This window comes from Mesocricetus auratus, unplaced genomic scaffold (assembly GCF_017639785.1).
Source record: "Mesocricetus auratus isolate SY011 unplaced genomic scaffold, BCM_Maur_2.0 Super-Scaffold_100027, whole genome shotgun sequence".
NCBI classification, from domain to species: Eukaryota; Metazoa; Chordata; class Mammalia; order Rodentia; family Cricetidae; genus Mesocricetus; species Mesocricetus auratus.
This window is the reverse complement of record NW_024429208.1, coordinates 21,785,601-21,806,009: the sequence shown is the minus strand read 5'-3', so window position 1 is coordinate 21,806,009 and position 20,409 is coordinate 21,785,601. Positions and strand designations below refer to the sequence as shown.

The window sequence follows — 20,409 nt, the reverse complement described above, 5'->3', positions numbered from 1 at the left end:
TTTGGTTTGTTTATTTGTTTTCATCAAGATAGAGTTTCTTTTCACAGTCCTGCCTGTCCTGAAATTGGCTCTGTAGTCCATGGTAGCCTTGAAATCAGAGATCTGCCTACCGCTGGTTATTAAAGGCATATGACACCACAATCTGGCAATGGTTTATTTGTGTATTTTATGTACATGAGTGCTTTATCTGCCTTTTATCATGCACACTGGAAGAGGGTATTAGATTAGAAACTACATAATCTAATGTAGGTCCTGGGAATTGAATCCAGGACGTCTAGAAGAACAGAGAAGCCAGCCATCTCTATCTCCCTACAGCATTTGTTTGTTTGTCTGTTTGTTTCCAGATAAGATTTCTCTGTAGCCCTGGCTGTCCTGGCACTCATTCTATAGACCAAGCTGACCTTAAACTCACAGAGATCCAGCTGCCTCTGCCTCCTGAGTGCTGGGATAGAAGGTGTGTGCCACCACAACATGGCACAACTCTTTCTTTGTTTTTACAACTTTTCTTAACATTTTTATCTGTGTAGATGTTTTGGTTGCATTTATATCTGCACCACATATGTGCCTTATACCAGTGGAGGCCGGAAGAGGGCGTAGGATCCCCTGAAACTGAAGTTATTGACTATTGTAAGCTGCCATGTTAGTGTTTGTAATCAGACCCACGTCTTCTAGAGGAGCAGCCAATGCTTTGTGTGTGTGTGTGTGTGTGTGTGTGTGTGTGTGTGTGTGTGTTTGTTGAGGCACAAAAGGGTTGAGACAGGGTTTCTCTGTTGCTTTGGAACCAGTTTTAGAACTCACTCTGTAGACCAGGCTGGCCTATGACCTCACAGAAATCTGCCTGCCTCTGCCTCCCAAATGCTGGGATTAAAGATGTATACCATGATTGCCAGTGTTCTTAATCTCTAAGCCATCTCTCTAGCCTCTCCTTATTTTTTCACATTTATTTGTGTTTATATGTACGTGCATGTGTGTAGGGTATCTTTGGTGGACAGAAGAGCCTGTCAGATCCTCTGGAGCTGGAGTCATCAGCTGGGGGTGAGCCACCTTTATGTGAGCACCAGGAACTGAACCCAGATGCTTTGAAAAGGCAGCGTGTTCTGTAACCACAGAGCCATCTCTCCAGCTATGCTCTACTGACTTTTTGATACACAGTCTCTCACTGAAGCTGGAGCTTGCAGTTTAAGCTAGAAGTGTGCTGTCCAACAATATTTCTCAACACCCCATGAGCCTCAGGGACCTGGCTGTCCCCACATCCCCAGTGCTATTGTTACAGCCACTCGAGGTTATAGCACTCAGGTCACAGATGCTCAGTTGTCATACCGATGCTGGATTCCGAACTTGGTCCTTGGGTCTAACACTTAAATAATCATGTCATCAAGGCATGGGCCACTACCACCACGACCACCACCACCACCACTCACGTTTTTTGGCAATTTTGATTCTAATAAAAATTAATAGTATTGACTATCATTTAAACATAATTTTGTCATTTATTTACGTATTATGTATGTGGTGCTTGGGATTGAGCTCAGGGACTCATATACTAAGCAAGGACTCTGACACTGAGCTGAAACACAGTGTGTATTTTATGGTCTTAACTCTTTATAAAACACCATCCAGGATCATAGACGACATTTGAAATTCAGTTCACTCTTTCATCTTCCTCTTGGATGCTTTTCCTGTCAATCAGCCCATACTGAGTACTTCACACTATAAGTATTCGCTGTAACAACTGGAAACCATTTTGTTACTGATGCATAAGAATCTTGCCTTGTTTGTTTGTTTGTTTGTTTGAGACATCTTACCTGGCAGGCTTGGAGTTTACTATACAGACCAGCCTGGCCTTGAACTCTTAGAGGGCAACTTGTTTTTTGCCCCTAGAGTACTGGGATTAAAGGCATACACCACCACGATTCTTCTTTCTTGGTGTTTTTCATTCAGTGTTTTGGTTCATTTGTGTCTTCAGAAATGGCCCTCTGCATAGCTGTCTTAAGGTTTCTATTGCTGTGAGAAGACACTGTGAACATGGCAACTCTTTTTGTTTTTGTTTTTGTTTTTTTTTGGTTTTTCGAGACAGGGTTTCTCTGTATTGTTTTGGAGGCTGTCCCCATGGCAACTCTTATAAAGAAAACATTTAATTTTGGTAACTTGATTACAGTTTCAGAGGTTCAGGCCATTATCATTAAGGGGAATTGTGGCAGTGTGCAGGTAGACATAGAGCTGGGGTAGTATCTGGGAGTCTTGCAGGCAATAGGAAATGAACTGAGACATTGGGTAATATAACATAGGAAAGCTCAAAGCCTGCCCCCATAGTGACATACTTTCTCCAACAAGGCCACACCCACTCCAACAAAAACACATCTCCTGATAGAGCCACGCTATGAGATTATGGGGGCCAATTACTTTCAAACCACCACAATAGCTCTAGCTGACTTGGAAGGTATTATGTATACTAGGCTGGCCTCAAATTCAGAGATCTGCCTGCCTCTACCTCCCAACTGCTGGGATGAAAGGATGGAGTACTATGCCCACCTCATTCATTCACAAATCTTAATTTTATGTAAATTAAATTTATCGATTTCTTTTCCTTCCTCCTCCCCCTTTTCATGCTTTTTGGTGTCTAAGAGCCTATAGCTAATTTCAAATCTTTCTTCTCCTCTGTCCCTGATGAGACATGGAGACAGGGCTTCTCTGTGTAGTTCTGGCTGTCCTTGAACTCACTTTGTAGACCAGGGTGCCTTGACAGAGATCTCCTTGCCTCTAACTCCCAAGTGCATGTGTGTGCAATTTTATTGTTGCATGTGTATATATGATGTGTCTGTGTGTGAGTGACAACACTAAGGAGCCATAAAGAACTTGAGCAGTTCAGAAACAGTTCTTTCCTTCCACAGTGGAGAATCCAGGGACAGAACTAAAGCCAATCTGTAGTATTGGACCTCATGTATGTTGCAGATTTGTTTGTATTGTGGCTCCGAAGACTGACAAAGGAGTTAAACCTTGATTCAGAGGGTGGAGTCCATGTTCAGCTGGCCAGAATAAATGACAGAGTTTCCTGGCAGATCCAGACGAATTGATAGAGACACCGGGAGGAATTAGGGGGGCTTCGAAAGAGTCTCCAGCTTTTTCAATATGGGAATTTGGAGAGGAGGGTGGGCTGATCATTTTCTGTCACTCCATAGATCTATCAGGATTATACTCTAATATCTGACTCCCAAGAATTATTTATTAGTAGAACAATAAAAGAAGTCACTCTACACATAAGTTAGGGATTGATTTCCAACTGAAGAAAATAAACCTGATTGATCCATTTCAGACTAATTTTGCATGTGAGTTAAAAATCCAGTACAAATTGGGTGGTGGTGGCACATACCTTTAATCCCAGCATTCAGGAGGGAGAAGCAGGCAGATCTCAGTGAGTTCGAGGCCAGCCTGGTCTACAGAGCTAGTTCCAGGACATCTAGGGCTGTTATACAGCGAAACCCTATCTTGGAAAAAAAAATCCAGTGCAAGCTGGTTGGTGGGGACACACACCTTTAAACCCAGCATTAGGGAACTAGAGACAGGATCTCTGTGAGTTTGAGGCCTGTGTGGTCTACCAAGCTGGGTTCCAGGACAGGCTCCAAAGCTACAGGGAAATCCTGTGTGGAACACCCCCCCCCCACACACACCCTCCATACACACAAACAAAAGAATACAGGAATACAGTGGAATTGTTTTGCATGCAAAAACCAAATTTCTGGCAGACAGAAAGGAGGAAAAGAAAGGGAAAGGAAGAAAAGGAAAGGAAAGGAAGGCTAGGCATACTTATATACATACACACAACTAAGGGAATGGAAAAAGTAACATTTGTCTTTAAAAATGATGTAGTTTTGCCGGAAGGTGGTGGAGCACACCTTTAATCCCAGCACTCAGGAGACTGAGGCCAGCCTGGCCTACAGAGTTAGTTCCAAGACAGCTAGGGTTGTTACACAGAGAAACCCTGTCTCAAAAAACAAGAAAGCAAACAAAACAAAACAAAAAGATGTCCTGAGAATCTTGGATTATTAACTACATTGTATCACTCTGCTGAAAACTAGAGAAGTTCTGTGGAGGGGTCATGGTGAAGCACACTTATAATGCTCCATCTTGGGAGCAGGCAGGGAGATGGAAAGGCCAGCCATGGTTAATTTAGTGAAACTGTCTTAAAAATAAAGTAGAGCCGGGAGTTGGTGGTGCACACCTTTAATCCCAGCACTCGGGAGGCAGAGGCAGGCGGATCTCTGTGAGTTCGAGGCCAGCCTGGTCTACAAGAGCTAGTTCCAGGACAGCCTCCAAAGCCACAGAGAAACCCTGTCTCGAAAAACCAAAAAATAAATAAATAAAGTAGAAAGGGGACTGAGGGAGTAATTCAATGGCAAAGTACTTGAGTAGAATAAGAGGCCTTGGGTTCAATGCCTGGTGTAATCAATATGAGAAATACTACCTCACGTCTAATTAGGGAAGCAGAGTTACCATCATTTTCCTTGTCACTTTCATTTACACACATCCAAGTAGGGGAGCATGTGGAGGCTGTAGCTCAGGACTAAGAGCCTGGCAAGTTTGAGGCTTTGGGTTTGCTTCCCTACAGGAGAGAAAAGAGAGACCCGCAGGCAGTATGGGATGTGTGTTTGGGGAGTAGGTACCCTGGCAGTGCAGGCCAGTAAACCTAGCACTCTGGAGAATGATGCCACAAGATTTGATGTTCAAAACCAGCATCCTGAACAATGCATAGTATGATCTGGTCCCAGAAAAAAAAAAAAACCCAGCAGAAAGGAGAAAGCAGATTGCATATTGTTACTGATTTTGAGCACAATAGGAATCTATCACAAAATTAAGGGTAGATATGTCATATGCATTTGGAACTGATGTAGGAAAGGTGAGGGAAGCTGAAGCTAATAACATGAATCATGGCATAGGTTCAACCCCGCCTCCTCCCTCACTTGTTTTCTTGGACAGGGATCCGCTGTATAATCCTGGCTCTTGTGCAATTCACTCTGGACCAAGCTGGTCTCGAACTCAGAGATCCTCTTGCCTTTGCATCAAAAGTGCTAGGATTGAAGACTAGGTGCATTCTTTTTTTTTTGGTTTTTCGAGACAGGGTTTCTCTGTATTGTTTAGGAGCCTGTCCTGGAACTTGGTTGGTAGACCAGGCTTGGTTTCGAACTCACAGAGATCTGCCTGCTCTGCCTCCCAAGTGCTGGGATTAAGGGCGTGCTGACTAGGTGCATTCTTATGTAGAGAGGACTAGCGCTAGTATACAGTAAGCTACAAACATGCTTCCAATCAGGTATATGAATCACCACCAGAGGACTGGGAAAAAGTGTGGGCAACATCTGATTGTTATCTATAAGATCACTGATCACTGTAATCTCAGACCTCAGGATGTTCACGTAGGAGTAATTGACACCCATTTTGAGGCCAACATGTAATGTAACACAATACTTTGTCTTAAACAAAACACAAAGTAAGGCTTTGTATGGGTTAATAATCTAAGGAACAGTATGCTAAGGGAAATAAACTACTCACTGTACTCTATTCTAAAAAGGGCAAAACTATACAAAGTTAAATCACTTTGGTCATTACCAGGGCAGTCACTTGGGAGCTGACAGATGCCTAAAGATACTAGGATGATTTGAGGGGGTGATGGAAATCTGTTTTAGAGGGTTGCAGAGGGTGTTACAGAGCACTGGTTTCTCTTCCCAAGGACCTGTGTTCTCAGTACCTGTACGGTGGCTCATCTGTGCCGCCAATCCCAGGGAATTGAATGCCCTCTTCCAGCTTCAATAGGTACCAGATATGCACTCGGTGCAGACATGTATACAGGCAAAACACCCAGGCACATAAAATACAATTAAAACAACCATTTCTTTGGGTCTCTGGACTTATCTGGGGTTTTGGGTATGCTAAGCATGACTTCTAACATAACATGTAGCTTAAACATGGTCTGTGTTTTTTTTTGTTTGTTTGTTTTTGTTTTTTTGTTTTGGTGTGTGCTTGAGACATGGTTTCTTTGTGCAGTCCTGGAACTAGCTTGGTAGACAGCAAGACTGACCTCAAACTCACAGAGCTCCACCTTCAGATGCCTCCCTAGTGCTGGGATTAAAGGCATGCACACTGCCGTGCAGCTAAAATAATCTTTAAGACAAAATCAGAATCTGAGGAGGAAAGAAAAATTAGACTACGAGGTACAAAATAGAAGTATAAAATTTATTTTATACCACCCACAAACTTGTGTATAATCAGGAATGATACAATTTGCAATAGCTTAAAAAAAAAACACATGACAAAGATTTAAAATATATTTTCAATTACAGTATTCATTTATCCTTATTTAGTTATAACAATAAAAAAGAAAAGTTATGCTTTAAACAAATGAGATAAAGAAAATAAGACAATTTCCACAACTATTTTTACATTTATGATTTCAATACTAGTACATTTCAATATATTTTGCTACATAAACATGAAATCATGTACAATTGCTGTGCATCAAACTTTAGCTTAATTAGATCTTTCAAGTAACATGCAATTCCAACTCCCAAGTATTCAAGTACTGCTAGGAAGCATTCTATTCTGTGCAGAGGACTCAGTATTGATTGTGGATAAAACCATAAGATTCTCTTTCCCTTTGGCATGATGAAGTGCTCTCAACTGTTTCCCTCATATGTGAAGAACTACATTAAACATTTATTGGAATCAGCCGGGCGTTGGTGGCGCACGCCTTTAATCCCAGCACTCGGGAGGCAGAGGCAGGCGGATCTCTGTGAGTTCAAGACCAGCCTGGACTACCAAGCAAGTTCCAGGACAGCCTCCAAAGCCACAGAGAAACCCTGTCTCGAAAAACCAAAAAAAAAAAAAAAAACATTTATTGGAATCTTAACAGCATTTTCTATAATAAAAACAGCTATTAGCAAGATACAACAGGATAGCAATAGGTGAAAACCAACAGTAAACATATTCCAAGAGTTAGGTGGCAAGGCCTTAATTTAGGAAAATGATTATATGCCTAGAGGAAGTTTAGCAAGGAACATGAATGAATGTTTCACTCCCGCTGGTGATAAATATTCTGCTGTTTCTTGAAAACCAAGCTACTGACATGCATGTTAATTTACACTATATGAGAGAAAACGATCAAACTAGAAATTCATGTTGATATCTCTGCCATGGATCCTACAGCTTTCTCCTTAGGGAACACTTCATGAAACCCACACATCACAATGCAAAAGCTGCCCAGTTTTAGCTATAAAACCATTTCTGGAAAAATATTTCTCTTCAAGCACCTATCACAATGTTAACTCCATAAAGGCTAAAAAAAATATGACCATACATTGCAATAAAAATATTTAATCTTTCCTATGAGCTGTGTCTTTAAAGTCCAATACAATCAGCTATTTTATCACAGCACGGTGCTGGGAAGAGGACGTCCCAGTTTAGGAGGTCTCACTTGAATACTCAAAGTTACTTGAACTGCCTGCCCCATTTTGTGTCAAAGAATGTATCACAATAGTCAAAACATACCACTTCCATATACAGGTTGGTAAAATATCCTATGGGGAGAGTACTAGAAACTTTACATCCGGTATTGTTAACTCTCTAGGTAAAGGTCTATTTGCTCCAAAGATTTGGCTACAAAGCAGAAGGAACACACACAGACACATAAACACACAAACACACACACAGACACACACTCACTCGAAAACCCACCACAAGACAACCCACGCAATCTAGAGACGATACAATCTGTTACAAATAGTAATTTTGCATATTTATAACAAAGGGCCAGGAACTAAAATTGTTCAGCTAGCACCATTTCCTTCAAGAAACCTTCATTTCAATATATTTAAACAAATATATTAAACTTTGATTGTAAGGGGCTTTAAAAGTACTATTTAAAACACTACTTAGTGGAAAATTTGTATTCCTATTTATTAATAATAAAGGCAATCTCTTTTGATCACTGAATAAGGTGGTTCATACACGCAATCTGTATATCTAGGGATCAAATCATTTGGTCCTGGGATATATTGAATTTTCCAGGGTGGCTAGAGCTATATAGTGAACCTGCCTTAAAAACACACATACAAATAAAACAAAATATAAATCATAACCTAAGCTTTAATGAACAAATGAGAATTTGAGACCTTTAATATGTGAATGAAAACAGCTAGATAAACAATGGAAACAAAACTGCTTTATAAATAATTTATAAATAATTTATATTTTCTTATTACCTCTATTTAATAAAACCCCAATTCTGTTTTTCCTGCATAACTACATATAGAACTTCGCAGTTTAAGAGCACTTCATCCATGGGTGGCTTACTGGCTAAGAATACTTGTTAGTCTTCCAGAAGACCTTGGTTAGTTTTCCAGCACCAGGATGGCAGCTCATGACAGCCTAACTCCAGTTTCCAGGGGACCCTACTGACTTCTATGGGCACAGCACATACGACACACACGTAACATGAAAGCAAAGCACCCATAAATATATCACTCATATTCCTTTGGACTTGCTGTGTGACACGGAGTAAGCTGCTGGCCATTCTTGTTGCTTGCATTCATCTATAGAGATCTGTTTTCTAAGCTTCAGTATGTGTGTGGGGGGGGATGGCAATGTACACAACAGTCTGTAAGATAGGCACTCATGTAGCTGAGGCTGACCTTCAACCTAACATCCTAATGCCTCTACCTCCCCATGCACTGGACCACACTTGGGAGACATGCTTATTATTTTGCTAATGTCCTATTTACTTTGAAAACACTACCTTGATTTTAAAAGATACTTTCAATTAAAAGTTTGAAGAGAACAGATAGGAAAAAAGGTACTTCTTGGTTTTTTTTGGGTGTCTTGACTTCATCACCAGAGCTTCTGTTGGCTCATCAAGGATTTTTATTTAGGAAACTGTGTAGTGAGCTGCTGGTTTGAGATAAGGAGATTCTAATTCCAGTATACCAGGGCTGTGACCATCACCCTAGTACAATTGTAGTTTCAAGAGTAAATTTACCCTAGGAAACAAGTTTCTATCAACAGTTAAGTTTGTAGGATAAGGAAAGTCTACCTGCATATAAGACTCAGTGACTAAAACTACCTTACTGCACTCTAGCAGATGGGGATAGAAAAGATACACCAGAGAATGGGTACAGTTCACAGCACTACAGGACCCAGCTGTGGTGAAATTAGAGGCAGGAGGAACCTCTGTTAGGCTCAAGGCTAGCTTGGTATATGTCTCGAGTTCCAGGCTGGCCAGGGATATACAGTGAGACCAAGAAAAGGAAAAAAATTTCTCAATGTCCTCAGTCATAGTTCATGACTGGCTACACAAGTCTCTGTTAAAAAAAAAAATCCAGCTCTACAACAGATTCTGAAGACTGTCCTAACATGCTCAGAAAACATGAGACAATTGCCTACTTCTGAATGGCCTTCCTGACAACAGGGTTGGCAGTATTTACTTTCTAATGCTGCGAGAAATACATTACGAAACACCCACTTCATTTTAAGAATCTAAATGTCTTACACAACCAAGCAATGGCTACACCACGAGGCTAAATATGCCACATTGAAGTGACAAAACAGAGCAGGCTTAGGAAGGCTATGTGCAATGAACCAGCATTCCCTTTTACAAAGATGGCTAGGTGAGGGGCAGAAAGGAATTGTGCAACCACAACTAGGTAATATATACAAGGAAAATATGCTTTCCTCAGCACATTTTCACCAGCCAGTCCTTAAGATATCCAGAGAATGGCAAAGACAAGGACTGCCTGGTTTATAGGAAAAGAATAGGCTAGTTTCATAGGTAAATTCAGTAATTTCTCTGCAAAGCCCAGGATATTGATAGTCACGGGAATCTTGACCTAATTTTACCATGACCTTTCTTGCTCTGAACCTCCATGGAGGACTTGTACAAAAATAACGATAGTTCACATTAACAGTACTCTCTTGGTGAGGTTGTTTTGCACAATCCTCCTAAGAACAGAGCCTTGAAGCAATTACAAGCTGACAGGTGCCATCTGTTTCTGAGCACAGGGCCTGAGCTTTATGACTTCTATTGCAGTGAGACTGCTAAATAATCTCATGCATTGAACGGTGTAACTGAAGGCAACTTTTTGGCACATTCAAGGTCAGTGTGCCCACAACTGATGGAAGCTGCCATGAAATATTGTCATAGCTTTGTGTTCAGTTTGCACATGCTATGGTGAAATGCTTATCAGGAATAAAAGTACTAGGAAGTTTACTTAGGGTAAATCAAGTCAGTTACAGATATCCATACAGCTATGTCATGGAGATGAATGGAATACTTACAGCTCTCACAAATTTACCTCTATTATCCTAATGGACCAACAATGGTATTTTAATGAGATTTATGACAAGATCTATTTGGTACCTTGCAGAAAATTGGAAAAAGGATATAGATGAGACTGACAAGCACAAGAAAAACAAAAGTGTAAGGAGGGGTGGCAGTTTTAATCCCAGCAGAGGCAGGGGCAAGCAGATTTCTGTGAATTGTAAGGTAGCCTGGTCCACTATGTGAGTTCCAGGACAGCCAGGACTACATAGACCTAGTCTCAAAGCATCAGCTGTGCTATGATGGAGGTTATATGTAACAATGAGATCAGTGTTCACACCGTGAAAAGCCTAATATGTGTTCAACTTCGGTTCCACAAACAAAGTAAAAAGAAATTTGTAATTATAGTAAAATAGAGGTATAGAAAAAAATGTCAGGTGACTGTCATCTCAAACCACTTTATTAAACCAGACATGGTGGTGCACACCTTTAATCCTAGCAAATGCAGGTTCCAGGCCAGCCTGTTCTACAGCTAGTTCAAGGACAGCTAGGGCTGTTAGACAGAAAATATTATTTTGGGAAATAATCCTAAGCAGTCTTTATAATATTGCATCCTAGCTGGTGATTCAAGGAAAAAGAAGGTCAAATTCAATCCAGAAGATTCAATTAAATGTGCACCGGAGGGGTGGATGAATGGATGAATAAAGGCAAGGAAAGATTTTAACCCATGAGCATGGCAAGGAAACAATTTCTAGTGGGAGCTAAGGCCTAAAACCTCAAAGCTACCTTCACAAGGGAGTATTCCTGGCAATATGCACCAACAAATACCTTACCGAAGCAGCTGAAGATAACACATTTATATAGTTCTATGTGTAAGAAACCCTAGGCTAAAAATAGAGATGTTTTTAAACAGAATTCTAAGGCACACAAACTACTAAATCAGGTCAACAAATTACCTTAATGTATATAATAAAAGAGCATAAATCTACTTGCAAATGCTGGAATGTCAATGGACACTTCCTTATTTACAATCTTCTTCCTTTCCCTTAGTCAGAAACTTTGCACCATATATTATTTCAATAAGTTATTCTCTAGAGAGCTTTGCTGAAGCTTGCACCAAGATTGCGATGGTAGTCGCGGGCTTCCTGTGGCATCTGAGAAGCACCATTAGAGTCCTGTCCAATACCTTGAATGCCATAGCACCTGTGCATTTGATTTCACTGAGTTTCCTGGTTCTAGGTTTTTTGTTTGGGGAGTCTTGGCATATGAATCAATTAAACAATGTGTAGAACTTTGGAACACTGAAGTGACCTTCAAAGCAGGGGATTACTAAAAAGATTGAATTGCTTTAACCCAAAAGGTTCAGATTAATTGGCTTAAAGTACAAATGTTTCTGTGTGATGCTGGACTGAAAGCAATAAAAGAAACACTGGAAGCATTTAGTTGATCTCAATTTGTCCCTTTGAAAACATCTGTCATGGGTCATACACTTCAATCATGAGGACACTTCAGAGAACAATATTTTAAAAAATTCCTAGTTAAAAGGGGGAAATTGATATTGGTGGCAACTTTGCATTTCTAATTTTTGGAAATCTTGTATTGCCTAAATAGAGAACAATGGTCATAGATCATTTAAATACAAACCAGTTAACAGAAAGGAACTCTTCACTATATGAACGGACTTCTCTGATATGCAAATATGCATACACAATGGACAATAGGATTCAGCTACCATACTATTTCAAGTTACTTTTCAAAATAGAAAGTGCTTTTCAAAATATATATTTACAGTCAATGAACAGCTCCACCCACCACTAGAATAAAGAATTATTTTATATAGAAGAGATATTTTAAGAGAAAAAGCATTTCATTGGTTTATTTCAAAGAAATATGCAGACATGATAGCAATGATCAGAAGATGCTGGAAGGATGGCACCATGACATACTCATTCAGCTCATTACTACATGTGTTGATGTGGTTAAGCACCAGGAACTTATGTATAGAGTTAACACTGTATCTTGGTTTTTACAACTTATTGCAGGAACCTGTTAAAATCCTCTTCATAGTAAACAAACTTAATTTGAAGCACCAGACTATGATTCTATCATGGTCAACACTTAACCAAGATATTTATGTATTTAAACTATAAAACTTTTATTTTTGCTGAAAATGTATGCCTTCCACCAATTCTCAAAATATAGTCACAGTTAAGTCCCCCTTTTAAATTTTACCTCGGAGTTGAAATGGGTGAAATGAAGACACAGTAAACACCAATGTGATTTTCTTTTGATCAGCACCGTAGAAACTACACACTGCACTAGCAAAGGCATTATGGGAGAAAAGCCTTCAGACCCAGTGGTTGTAGGGTCCTGCAATGTGAGTGAAAGCGTAAGGGGATACAGTGACAACATTGTCATGGGTTAAGGTCGGTGCAATACGAGAAGGAATTGTGTGGAGTAAATTGGCATCCAAGGATAAATCAGGACCCTCCCGGTCTAAGGGCTTTTTTTTTATTAAATCTTGGGGTTTATATTTAACCCTGTACTGATTAAAACCATGGTTGGGCATATTCAGGTTTTTGTGCTGGTAGAATACAAGGGATGAACGTGTAGGATTAGATCGGCTGGGATTTCTCAGAGCGGTGGTAGCATGAAGTTCCCCCCGGGCATATTCAATCAGCACTGAGCCATGAGTAACTGCTATCGCCACTCCACCAAAACTAGGATCATAGTAGACCTCCTCACTGTCTGACAGAAACTCAGTCTGACTGATGATAATTTCGTCGGACGACTGGTCGTCTGAGAGAGGCTCGTCTGCTGCATAGTGTGCCTCCGGCTCATGAAGACCGCTGTGGAAGTGCATCCGAGGCTCAGCATCCACAGGGGAATCTGCTATGGGGAGAGACGGGTGAGGGAGAGGAGCCACTTTACCAGGCTGTTCACTTCCAGCACATTCAACAGTGGTTGCATTAGCCCCACTGTGTGTTCCAGAAGGCACTGCACATTGGAGAATGCTGATGAGTGGTTTTTCATGTTGTCGGAACCTTTAAAAATAAAATGGGGCGCCGAGCGGTGGTGGTGTAAGCCTTTAATCCCAGCACTTGGGAGGCAGAGACAGGCGAATCTCTAGAGTTAGAGACCACCCTGGTCTACAAGAGCTAGTTGCAGGACAGGGTCCAAAGCAATACAGAGACACCCTGTCTCTTAAAACCAAAAAAAAAAAAAAAAGAAAAAGAAAGTGGGGCTTTGTTTTAATTTTAACTCTAGGCCGCACTATCTCACTATTAGATCATAAGCAACAAAAAATAAGCTATTTTTCACCTGTCAGATGTTAAAAATCCTATTTCAAATGTTATGCCTCCTGATGTTAGCTCCTGGGAAAACAAGCACTCTATCGCTAGACTATAATAACAGTTACAAACAGTATCTCTCTACACAGACTGGCATTCACTATGTAGACGAGCAGTTCTCAACCTGTGGACTGAGATCCTTTTGTATATGAGGGGCTCTGAACACTTTAAATCAGTCATGAAGGAGGGATGAAAAGTATCTTATGGCTGGGAATCAGTAAAGGGAAAGTAGCAGTAGGAAGGTAGAAGACCATGCTCAGATATCTGGTTGTCTCTGCGTCTCAAGTGCCCGTGCTTTGAATTCTAAAAATGTGTCCTGGATACTGGACAGTTGACTGTGAAGTTAAGAACACTTGTTGCTCTCCAAGAGCTACAGTTTCATTCTCAGCACCCACATGGAAGCTCACATTTGTATAACTCCAGACACTCTCTTCTGATCTCCTCAAGTACCAGGTATGCATGTGGTATACAGACATAAGGAAAAATACCAAGCCTTCTAATGTTAGGGTCATGCTAGGGATGAATCCCATGAAGCTACACTGCAGCCTATGTACTGTTCATACAAAAATCCTTTAAAAAAGCAGAAAGTCCTCTTTACCAGTGGCCATCTTTCCTGGACCTCATCATATTCATTTCAAAATTAAAGAAAAACCAGAACATACTTCCATAACAGGAGCTATTAGAGACAATTAGGTCTGTGTTAAGATTTCAAACGTACTTTAAAAACAAAAAATCGTGACCAAAGGGCACCATAAAACAAATTATTGAATCATCCTAATAAAAAAATTTAAAAAGCGCTCACTGGAATCCATCTCTCGCACGCACTTGCACCACCACACCCGTTACAATCCAGATTAAGCAATTCCCGTCTTAGGAAATAGATGAAGCTCCAGTAAGAAGCTGAAACCTTAGTCAATGAATTAAATTAGGCAGACAACAATGGAAGAGTGAGGACAGAGAGATAGGATCCTTTACTAAGCAGGGAAAAAAGTGGCTGCTTTCTAACTCAGGCTAAAAAACAGCAGCAAACAACCTTGCAGGTGTAATTTTTAAGAGGAGAAAAAGGAATAGGGACAAGAGAGAGGGGGAAAGGTATTTGTCCCAAAGGGACAAAGGCTCTGGATAGAGGAGACAGATGTGGCACATAGGCAAAAGGTGGTTTTTTAAGGTAAATGGGGAAAACACATGTTAGGATGAGGCATTTAATTTTAATTGGGCGTGGTAATTAGAGAAACCAAAGGCTTCTGGTCCACCTCAGGAGGAGGACTACATGAAGAAACCCTGTCTTGAAAAACAAAAACCAGGTACCGTTACCACAGCGTTGTTACCAAAAAGGGCAGGAGTGCTTAGATCTAAAAGCAGTTTAAAGAGAAGAGTAGGAAGAGTAACATTTATAAAAATGTGAATGAGGACTAGGTGAGGATGAAAAAACAAAAGATAGTCATTTCTGTTGTGGAAGATTATTTTAGCTATGTTACATCTGTTTACCTATATATATTATATTGCTTTCCTTTCATTCTGTAAAGCTGTGATACTTTGTCTAAAACACCTGATTGGTCTAATAAAGAGCTGAACAGCCAAGAGTTGAGCAGAGACAAAGGCTAGGTGGGGCTAGCAGGCAGACAGAGAATAGGAGAAATCTGGGATCAAAAAGAAAGAAAGGAGCAAGAGAAGGAGGGAGGACGCTAGCTCTCAGACACCCAGCCATAGAGCTAGCCAAGGTACAAGAGAAGGCAAGATATACATAAGAGGAAGATTTAATCCCAGAGGCAAGAGGTAGACAGAATAATGTAAATTTAGAAAAGTAAGGCTGAGATAAGCTTCCATGTGAGTTATTTGGGAGCTGGGTGTTGATTCTTCTGGGGCAACAGTGGGCCAAACTTACTAGAAGAGTTCCTCTTCTTTTTGACTTCTTCAGCAGCTGGATTTTTGTTCTGCCCCTTCATTGTGGTCCTCCTCTTCCCACATCGAGGAATAGGCTCATTGAAATGCAGTAGCTTCCTCATGGATGGCTTAATGATTTCGATGGCCCCAGAGCGGATCTTAGCTTCCATCCCCTCCCGGGAGCCAAATTCATCAGTGTCTGCCAGCCGATGTAGTGGAAGGACATGGAATTGCTCATCCTGGGGATTCTTCCTGTCTCGGGCATCTTCTCGAAGCAAAGTACAAACCTGAGGCACAGGAAGGGGGAAGAGGCATGTGTCCACATTCATCCTATGCTAACAGATGTGTGGTGGTTTGAATAAGAATGGCCCATAGGCTCATATATTTGTATGCTTAGTCAAAGAGTCTCTTTCCGATCGGGTAGGTCTCAGCTACTTCTCAAACACGACATCTGCCTTTTGCCATACTCTCTGCTTTGACTTGGACTAAGCTTCCGAAACTTAAAGAAAGCCCCCAATTAACTGCTTTATTTTGTAAGAGTTGCTATAGTCATGTTTCATAGCAATTGAACTATGGCAGTTCAGTCTTGTTTCAATTGGCTGAAGTTGGCATACTAATCCTAACTAAGTATCACTGGCTTCACACCCTTTAAGCAGATGAGTATAATTGGAAGTAAAATATTTATATATTCTTACTCCTTTTCTTTAGAACAATTATTTTTGAGGCCCAGCCTGGCCTCCAACTCATGTCTGTGTGTGTACATATTCGAAGATGTTGGAGAAGTCAAGGAGACCATCTGACCCTGGCTTGCTGGGAACTGAACTTCTGTGCTATTTCTAAAGTGGTAGTCTGAAGGCAACTGGACCCTTATTTGGAGGTGTGACTTTTTGAAGATGTTATGTCTTTGTTGGAAGTGTGTTTTACTGTGGGATACCAATTGTGTCACACTTCCTGGGACCTCTACACCCCATGTTCTACACTATGACAATGGACTGAACCTCGGAAACTATAGTAAGTGAGCCACACCAATTGAGTGCTTTTCTTAAGAGTTTCTGTGGTCATTGTGGCTCTTTACAAACAAGCCCCTTCAACACTTCAATACTTGCCATCTTGCTGGTCCAACTAAATTTAAGTATATTCTTAAACCTGAGTTGCATAATGTTTTCCAGGCCGATATGTGAAAGTACAAAGTAAAATAGAGAGATATGCTTAGGCATGGTGGTTACAGTGGGCAGTCTTTAACAAGTAAACAGATATGCCTAGCATACTCTCAATGTCAGAACTGTTAGAAACATAACTGGGTTAACTTTATGTGAAGGTGGCAGCATAAAATAGCAGTTTTTCAAGACAGGGTTATTTTGTGTAATATTCTTGGGTATCTTGGAACTCACTCTGTAGACCTCGAAATTACAGAGATCTGCCTGCCTCTGCTTCCCTAGTGCTGGGTTTTTTTTAAAGGCATGTCATTATTTCCTAAAACATGTTTTATAAAAAGCAAAACAAAACGAAGACCAAAAGAAAATTTATTTGTGCCCGTTTTGTTTGTGATGTACAGTGCATCTGAGGAGGTGAGAGGACAATTTTGTAGTAGTCAGATGGCTCTTTCCATCCCATGGGCTAATACTAGGTAGATCTCAGGTTCTGAGGCTCACCACACACTTTCACCTGCCGTAGATTATCAAGTACTGAGTGCCTCAACAGTTCCCAACACTCACATGGCAGCTCATAGCCATTCCTAACTGCAGTTCCAAGAGAACTAACGTTCTCTTAAAGAACCTCATGGAAACCATGCATACACATGTATGCACACAACGCACACAGGGAAATCTATTACACAAAAGGTAAAACTGTGTAGTGGAGCATGCCTTTAATCCCAGCACTCAGGAGCCAGATGCAGGTGGAGTCCCTGGCCAACCCTGTCTCAAAATACTAAAATAAATAAATAAAATTATAATCAAATGAATTAATAAATATTTATTCTGCTCAACAAATTATTTAATGTTATATCATAAATGTATTTTTGCCTTCTTTTTCTTTTTTACTTTTTATTCTTCTCTTAACATTACTGCAATTTCCAGTCCCTCCATTACTACCAGTCCCTCACCCTTACCCGTTTCAGGAAAAAAAAAAAGAGCAGGACTTTGAGATATCCACAATAAAATGAGCACAAATGCACATATCACCACCAATAGATGTGGTAGCCCAGGAGGAAAGAGGGACCTAAGTAGTTCCTACAAGAACATCAAGCTACAGCTATAAGGTATATGGAGAGGACTTATATTAAACTGTTTCAATACAATTATATTTTATGAGCACAGCTAGCTGCGCAGTGGTAACTCACACCTTTAATTCCAACATTTGAGAAGTAAAGGTAGGCCAGCATGGTCTACAGAGTGAGTGTAGGACATCCAGGGCTACACAGAGAAACTATGTCTGGGGCAAGGGGGCGGGGAGCAAGCCATGCAAATACATACCACAGTGCTTCCATTAATCATGTTATGAATATCCTTGTGAGAATGGGCGCAGAAGTCCATGCAACAGGTGACACCAGAAAAAGGACGGCCTTTCTTAGTACCAAGTCTACAGTCTCCAGCAACATCTTCATATTTCACCTTAAAAATTAATAAAATAAAATACAACAGTATGGGTAACTTTGTCTGCATGTTACCTGTGTGCAGTTTCAGAAACTAGAAGAGGGTGACAACTAGAATTAGGGGCAGTTTTCACCACCTTGTTTATCTAGCCCATGTCTTTTTTCCTCCTTAAATTTCTATGTCAAGATATGTGCATATATATGCATGAACCTAGGTATGTTACTAAGGGCTGGCATTAGTTGGTAAAGGTGCTGGGTGCTTTGGCTGTTGACAAACACAATGAATGAATGCACTAATCATGTGTAGTGTTAGGAGTCTAAGAAGCAGAAAGTACTGCCTTATGAACTATGAGCAGCCAGGGTCTGGCTCTAACCAGAACAGTATTCATGTATTTGAGAAAGGATTTCTCTATACATCTCTGGCTATCCTTGAAATCTCTGTAGACCAAGCTAGCCTTGAACTCAGATCTGCATTCTTCTGGACTGCTGAGATAAAATGCTTGTGTCACTGCAACCAGCTTGATGTTTTTTGTTTTTATATTTTATTTTATGAGTGCACTGTCTGCATGTACATGTGTTCAGGACACCATCTACATCCATCCATTCATTGCATATAGAAGCAAGAGGTGGGTTAGGATCCCCTGAATCCTGAGTTGATCATGAACAATCATGTGAGTGCTCGATAGAACCCTAGGAGCTCTTTTTTGTGGCAGTGGGGAGTGAAACAGGCTTCTGGAGGATTCCTGCCACTCCCAGAGCAGCAGGCATCCTTTTTAACCTACTTCGTAGATTTTGAAACAGGTGCTTTACAGATGAGGATGTTCTCCCACCTGGTTCTGTTGCCCCTAGAGGTTTGTTTATCTCTGAAGCTTCTGGAAAGCCTAATGGTATAGCAGAGCACTACCTCTTGACTACAAACTTGATATAAGTATGTACATACCTGATTTTGATAAGCAGTTGGAGCCATCTGCTTATAAATTGGAGCTAACATGTCAGCCATTTTGTTCAAAGTCAGTTCAATCCTTTTTTTCCTATAATAAAAGATAATCCCCATAAGATAATTTTAAATTAGCCGGGCATTGGTGGCGCACGCCTTTAATCCCAGCACTCGGGAGGCAGAGGCAGGCGGATCTCTGTGAGTTCGAGGCCAGCCTGGTCTACAAAGCGAGTTCCAGGACAGCCTCCAAAGCCACAGAGAAACCCTGTCTCGAAAAACCAAAAAAAAAAAAAAAAAAAAAAAAAGATAATTTTAAATTACAGATACCATTAATACTATTACCAAGAATCTTGCTTGCCATTCCAGCATAGGAGAGCCTGCTTTATTATGGGCAAGCCAGTGTGAGAATCAGTATGAGGAAATCATTTTCCATGATAGTTTTGGGTAAAGTTTTGAACAGAAGCAAATACTAGCACTTAACCATTGAAACATCTCCCCAGCTCTACTCAGAGCTTTGCCTTTGATTGGTGTGAAAACCAGAAGTATTTTTTATGTTTAAGAGCACTGGGCCTGCACTCTGGACTACCTAAGTGACACTATCCTCAAGGTGAAATTACTCAATCACTCAGGAAATATCAAATCAACATTCCAATTTGCACAGAAGAACTGTCTCTCCTGACATAGTCTGATTTCATCACTAACCAACCTGGGCACAGCATTGAGTCCTTGGAACACTGTTACTATCACTACAATAAGCTGTTTGAAAAATCCATTTGCAAAGTTTCTTTCTTTGGAGGCTGTCCCGGAACTCACTCTTGTAGACCAGGCTGGTATAGAACTCACAGAGATCCCCCTGACTCTGGCTCCAGAACCACCACCTGGCACATCTGGAGAAATGTTATGAAACACAACTTATGACTTTATTCTGTCAAGCGTTTTTCTATGTCCTCCCCAATTCCTCAGCTTTGGCTTACAGAGCTGATACACACTTCACCTATACTAGCCTACTCACAGTTTCCTGGCTTTTGTCTTTAAATTATTAACCAAGAACTAAAACTGTGACATTGAAGTATAATAGAGTAATATAGTAAGATTAAATCTTAACCCCTTGTTTCTTAACTTAGATCTGTCTGGGTTTGACTCCCAAGATCTGGGATCAAAGATGATTGCTACTACATTTGACTTTAACCTGCCAGAATAAATGAGTACTAATAACACTACAGATATTCTAAGCAGGTTATCTAGTTCCATAGTTATCTACTAAACCTAGTTCTATACTTATCTAAAGGTCAAATATAATTCATTACACTAGTCTTTTTCTGAGGTGCTACATAGCTTTAGCTGC

General features: G+C 40.6%; 2 protein-coding genes across 7 annotated transcripts in view; one reads left to right on the top strand and one right to left on the bottom strand.

The window, feature by feature from the left end:
* LOC121134392 (translation initiation factor IF-2-like) overlaps nt 1-20,409 on the top strand; it is a 43,966-nt gene that overhangs the window by 7,984 nt on the left and 15,573 nt on the right. For 2 of the 4 annotated variants that reach the window (XR_005871467.1, XR_005871464.1), the window contains one exon: nt 975-1,470. The gene's annotated coding sequence lies outside the window, so the exon portion shown is untranslated. Of the gene's footprint in view, nt 1-974; nt 1,471-16,242; nt 17,476-20,409 lie in introns of those variants that run through there. The other 2 variants (XR_005871466.1, XR_005871465.1) reach the window with 2 other exon arrangements.
* Tet1 (tet methylcytosine dioxygenase 1) overlaps nt 12,149-20,409 on the bottom strand; it is a 65,172-nt gene continuing 56,911 nt past the window's right edge. For 2 of the 3 annotated variants that reach the window (XM_040732575.1, XM_040732574.1), the window contains exons 10-13: nt 19,068-19,156; nt 18,009-18,146; nt 15,536-15,821; nt 12,149-13,192 (exon numbers count right to left, since the gene is read on the bottom strand). In XM_040732575.1, the coding sequence (XP_040588509.1) occupies nt 12,648-13,192; nt 15,536-15,821; nt 18,009-18,146; nt 19,068-19,156 (1,058 nt within the window). In that variant the 3' untranslated portion in view covers nt 12,149-12,647. The remainder of the gene's footprint in view (nt 13,193-15,535; nt 15,822-18,008; nt 18,147-19,067; nt 19,157-20,409) is intronic. The other variant, XM_040732576.1, reaches the window with a different exon arrangement.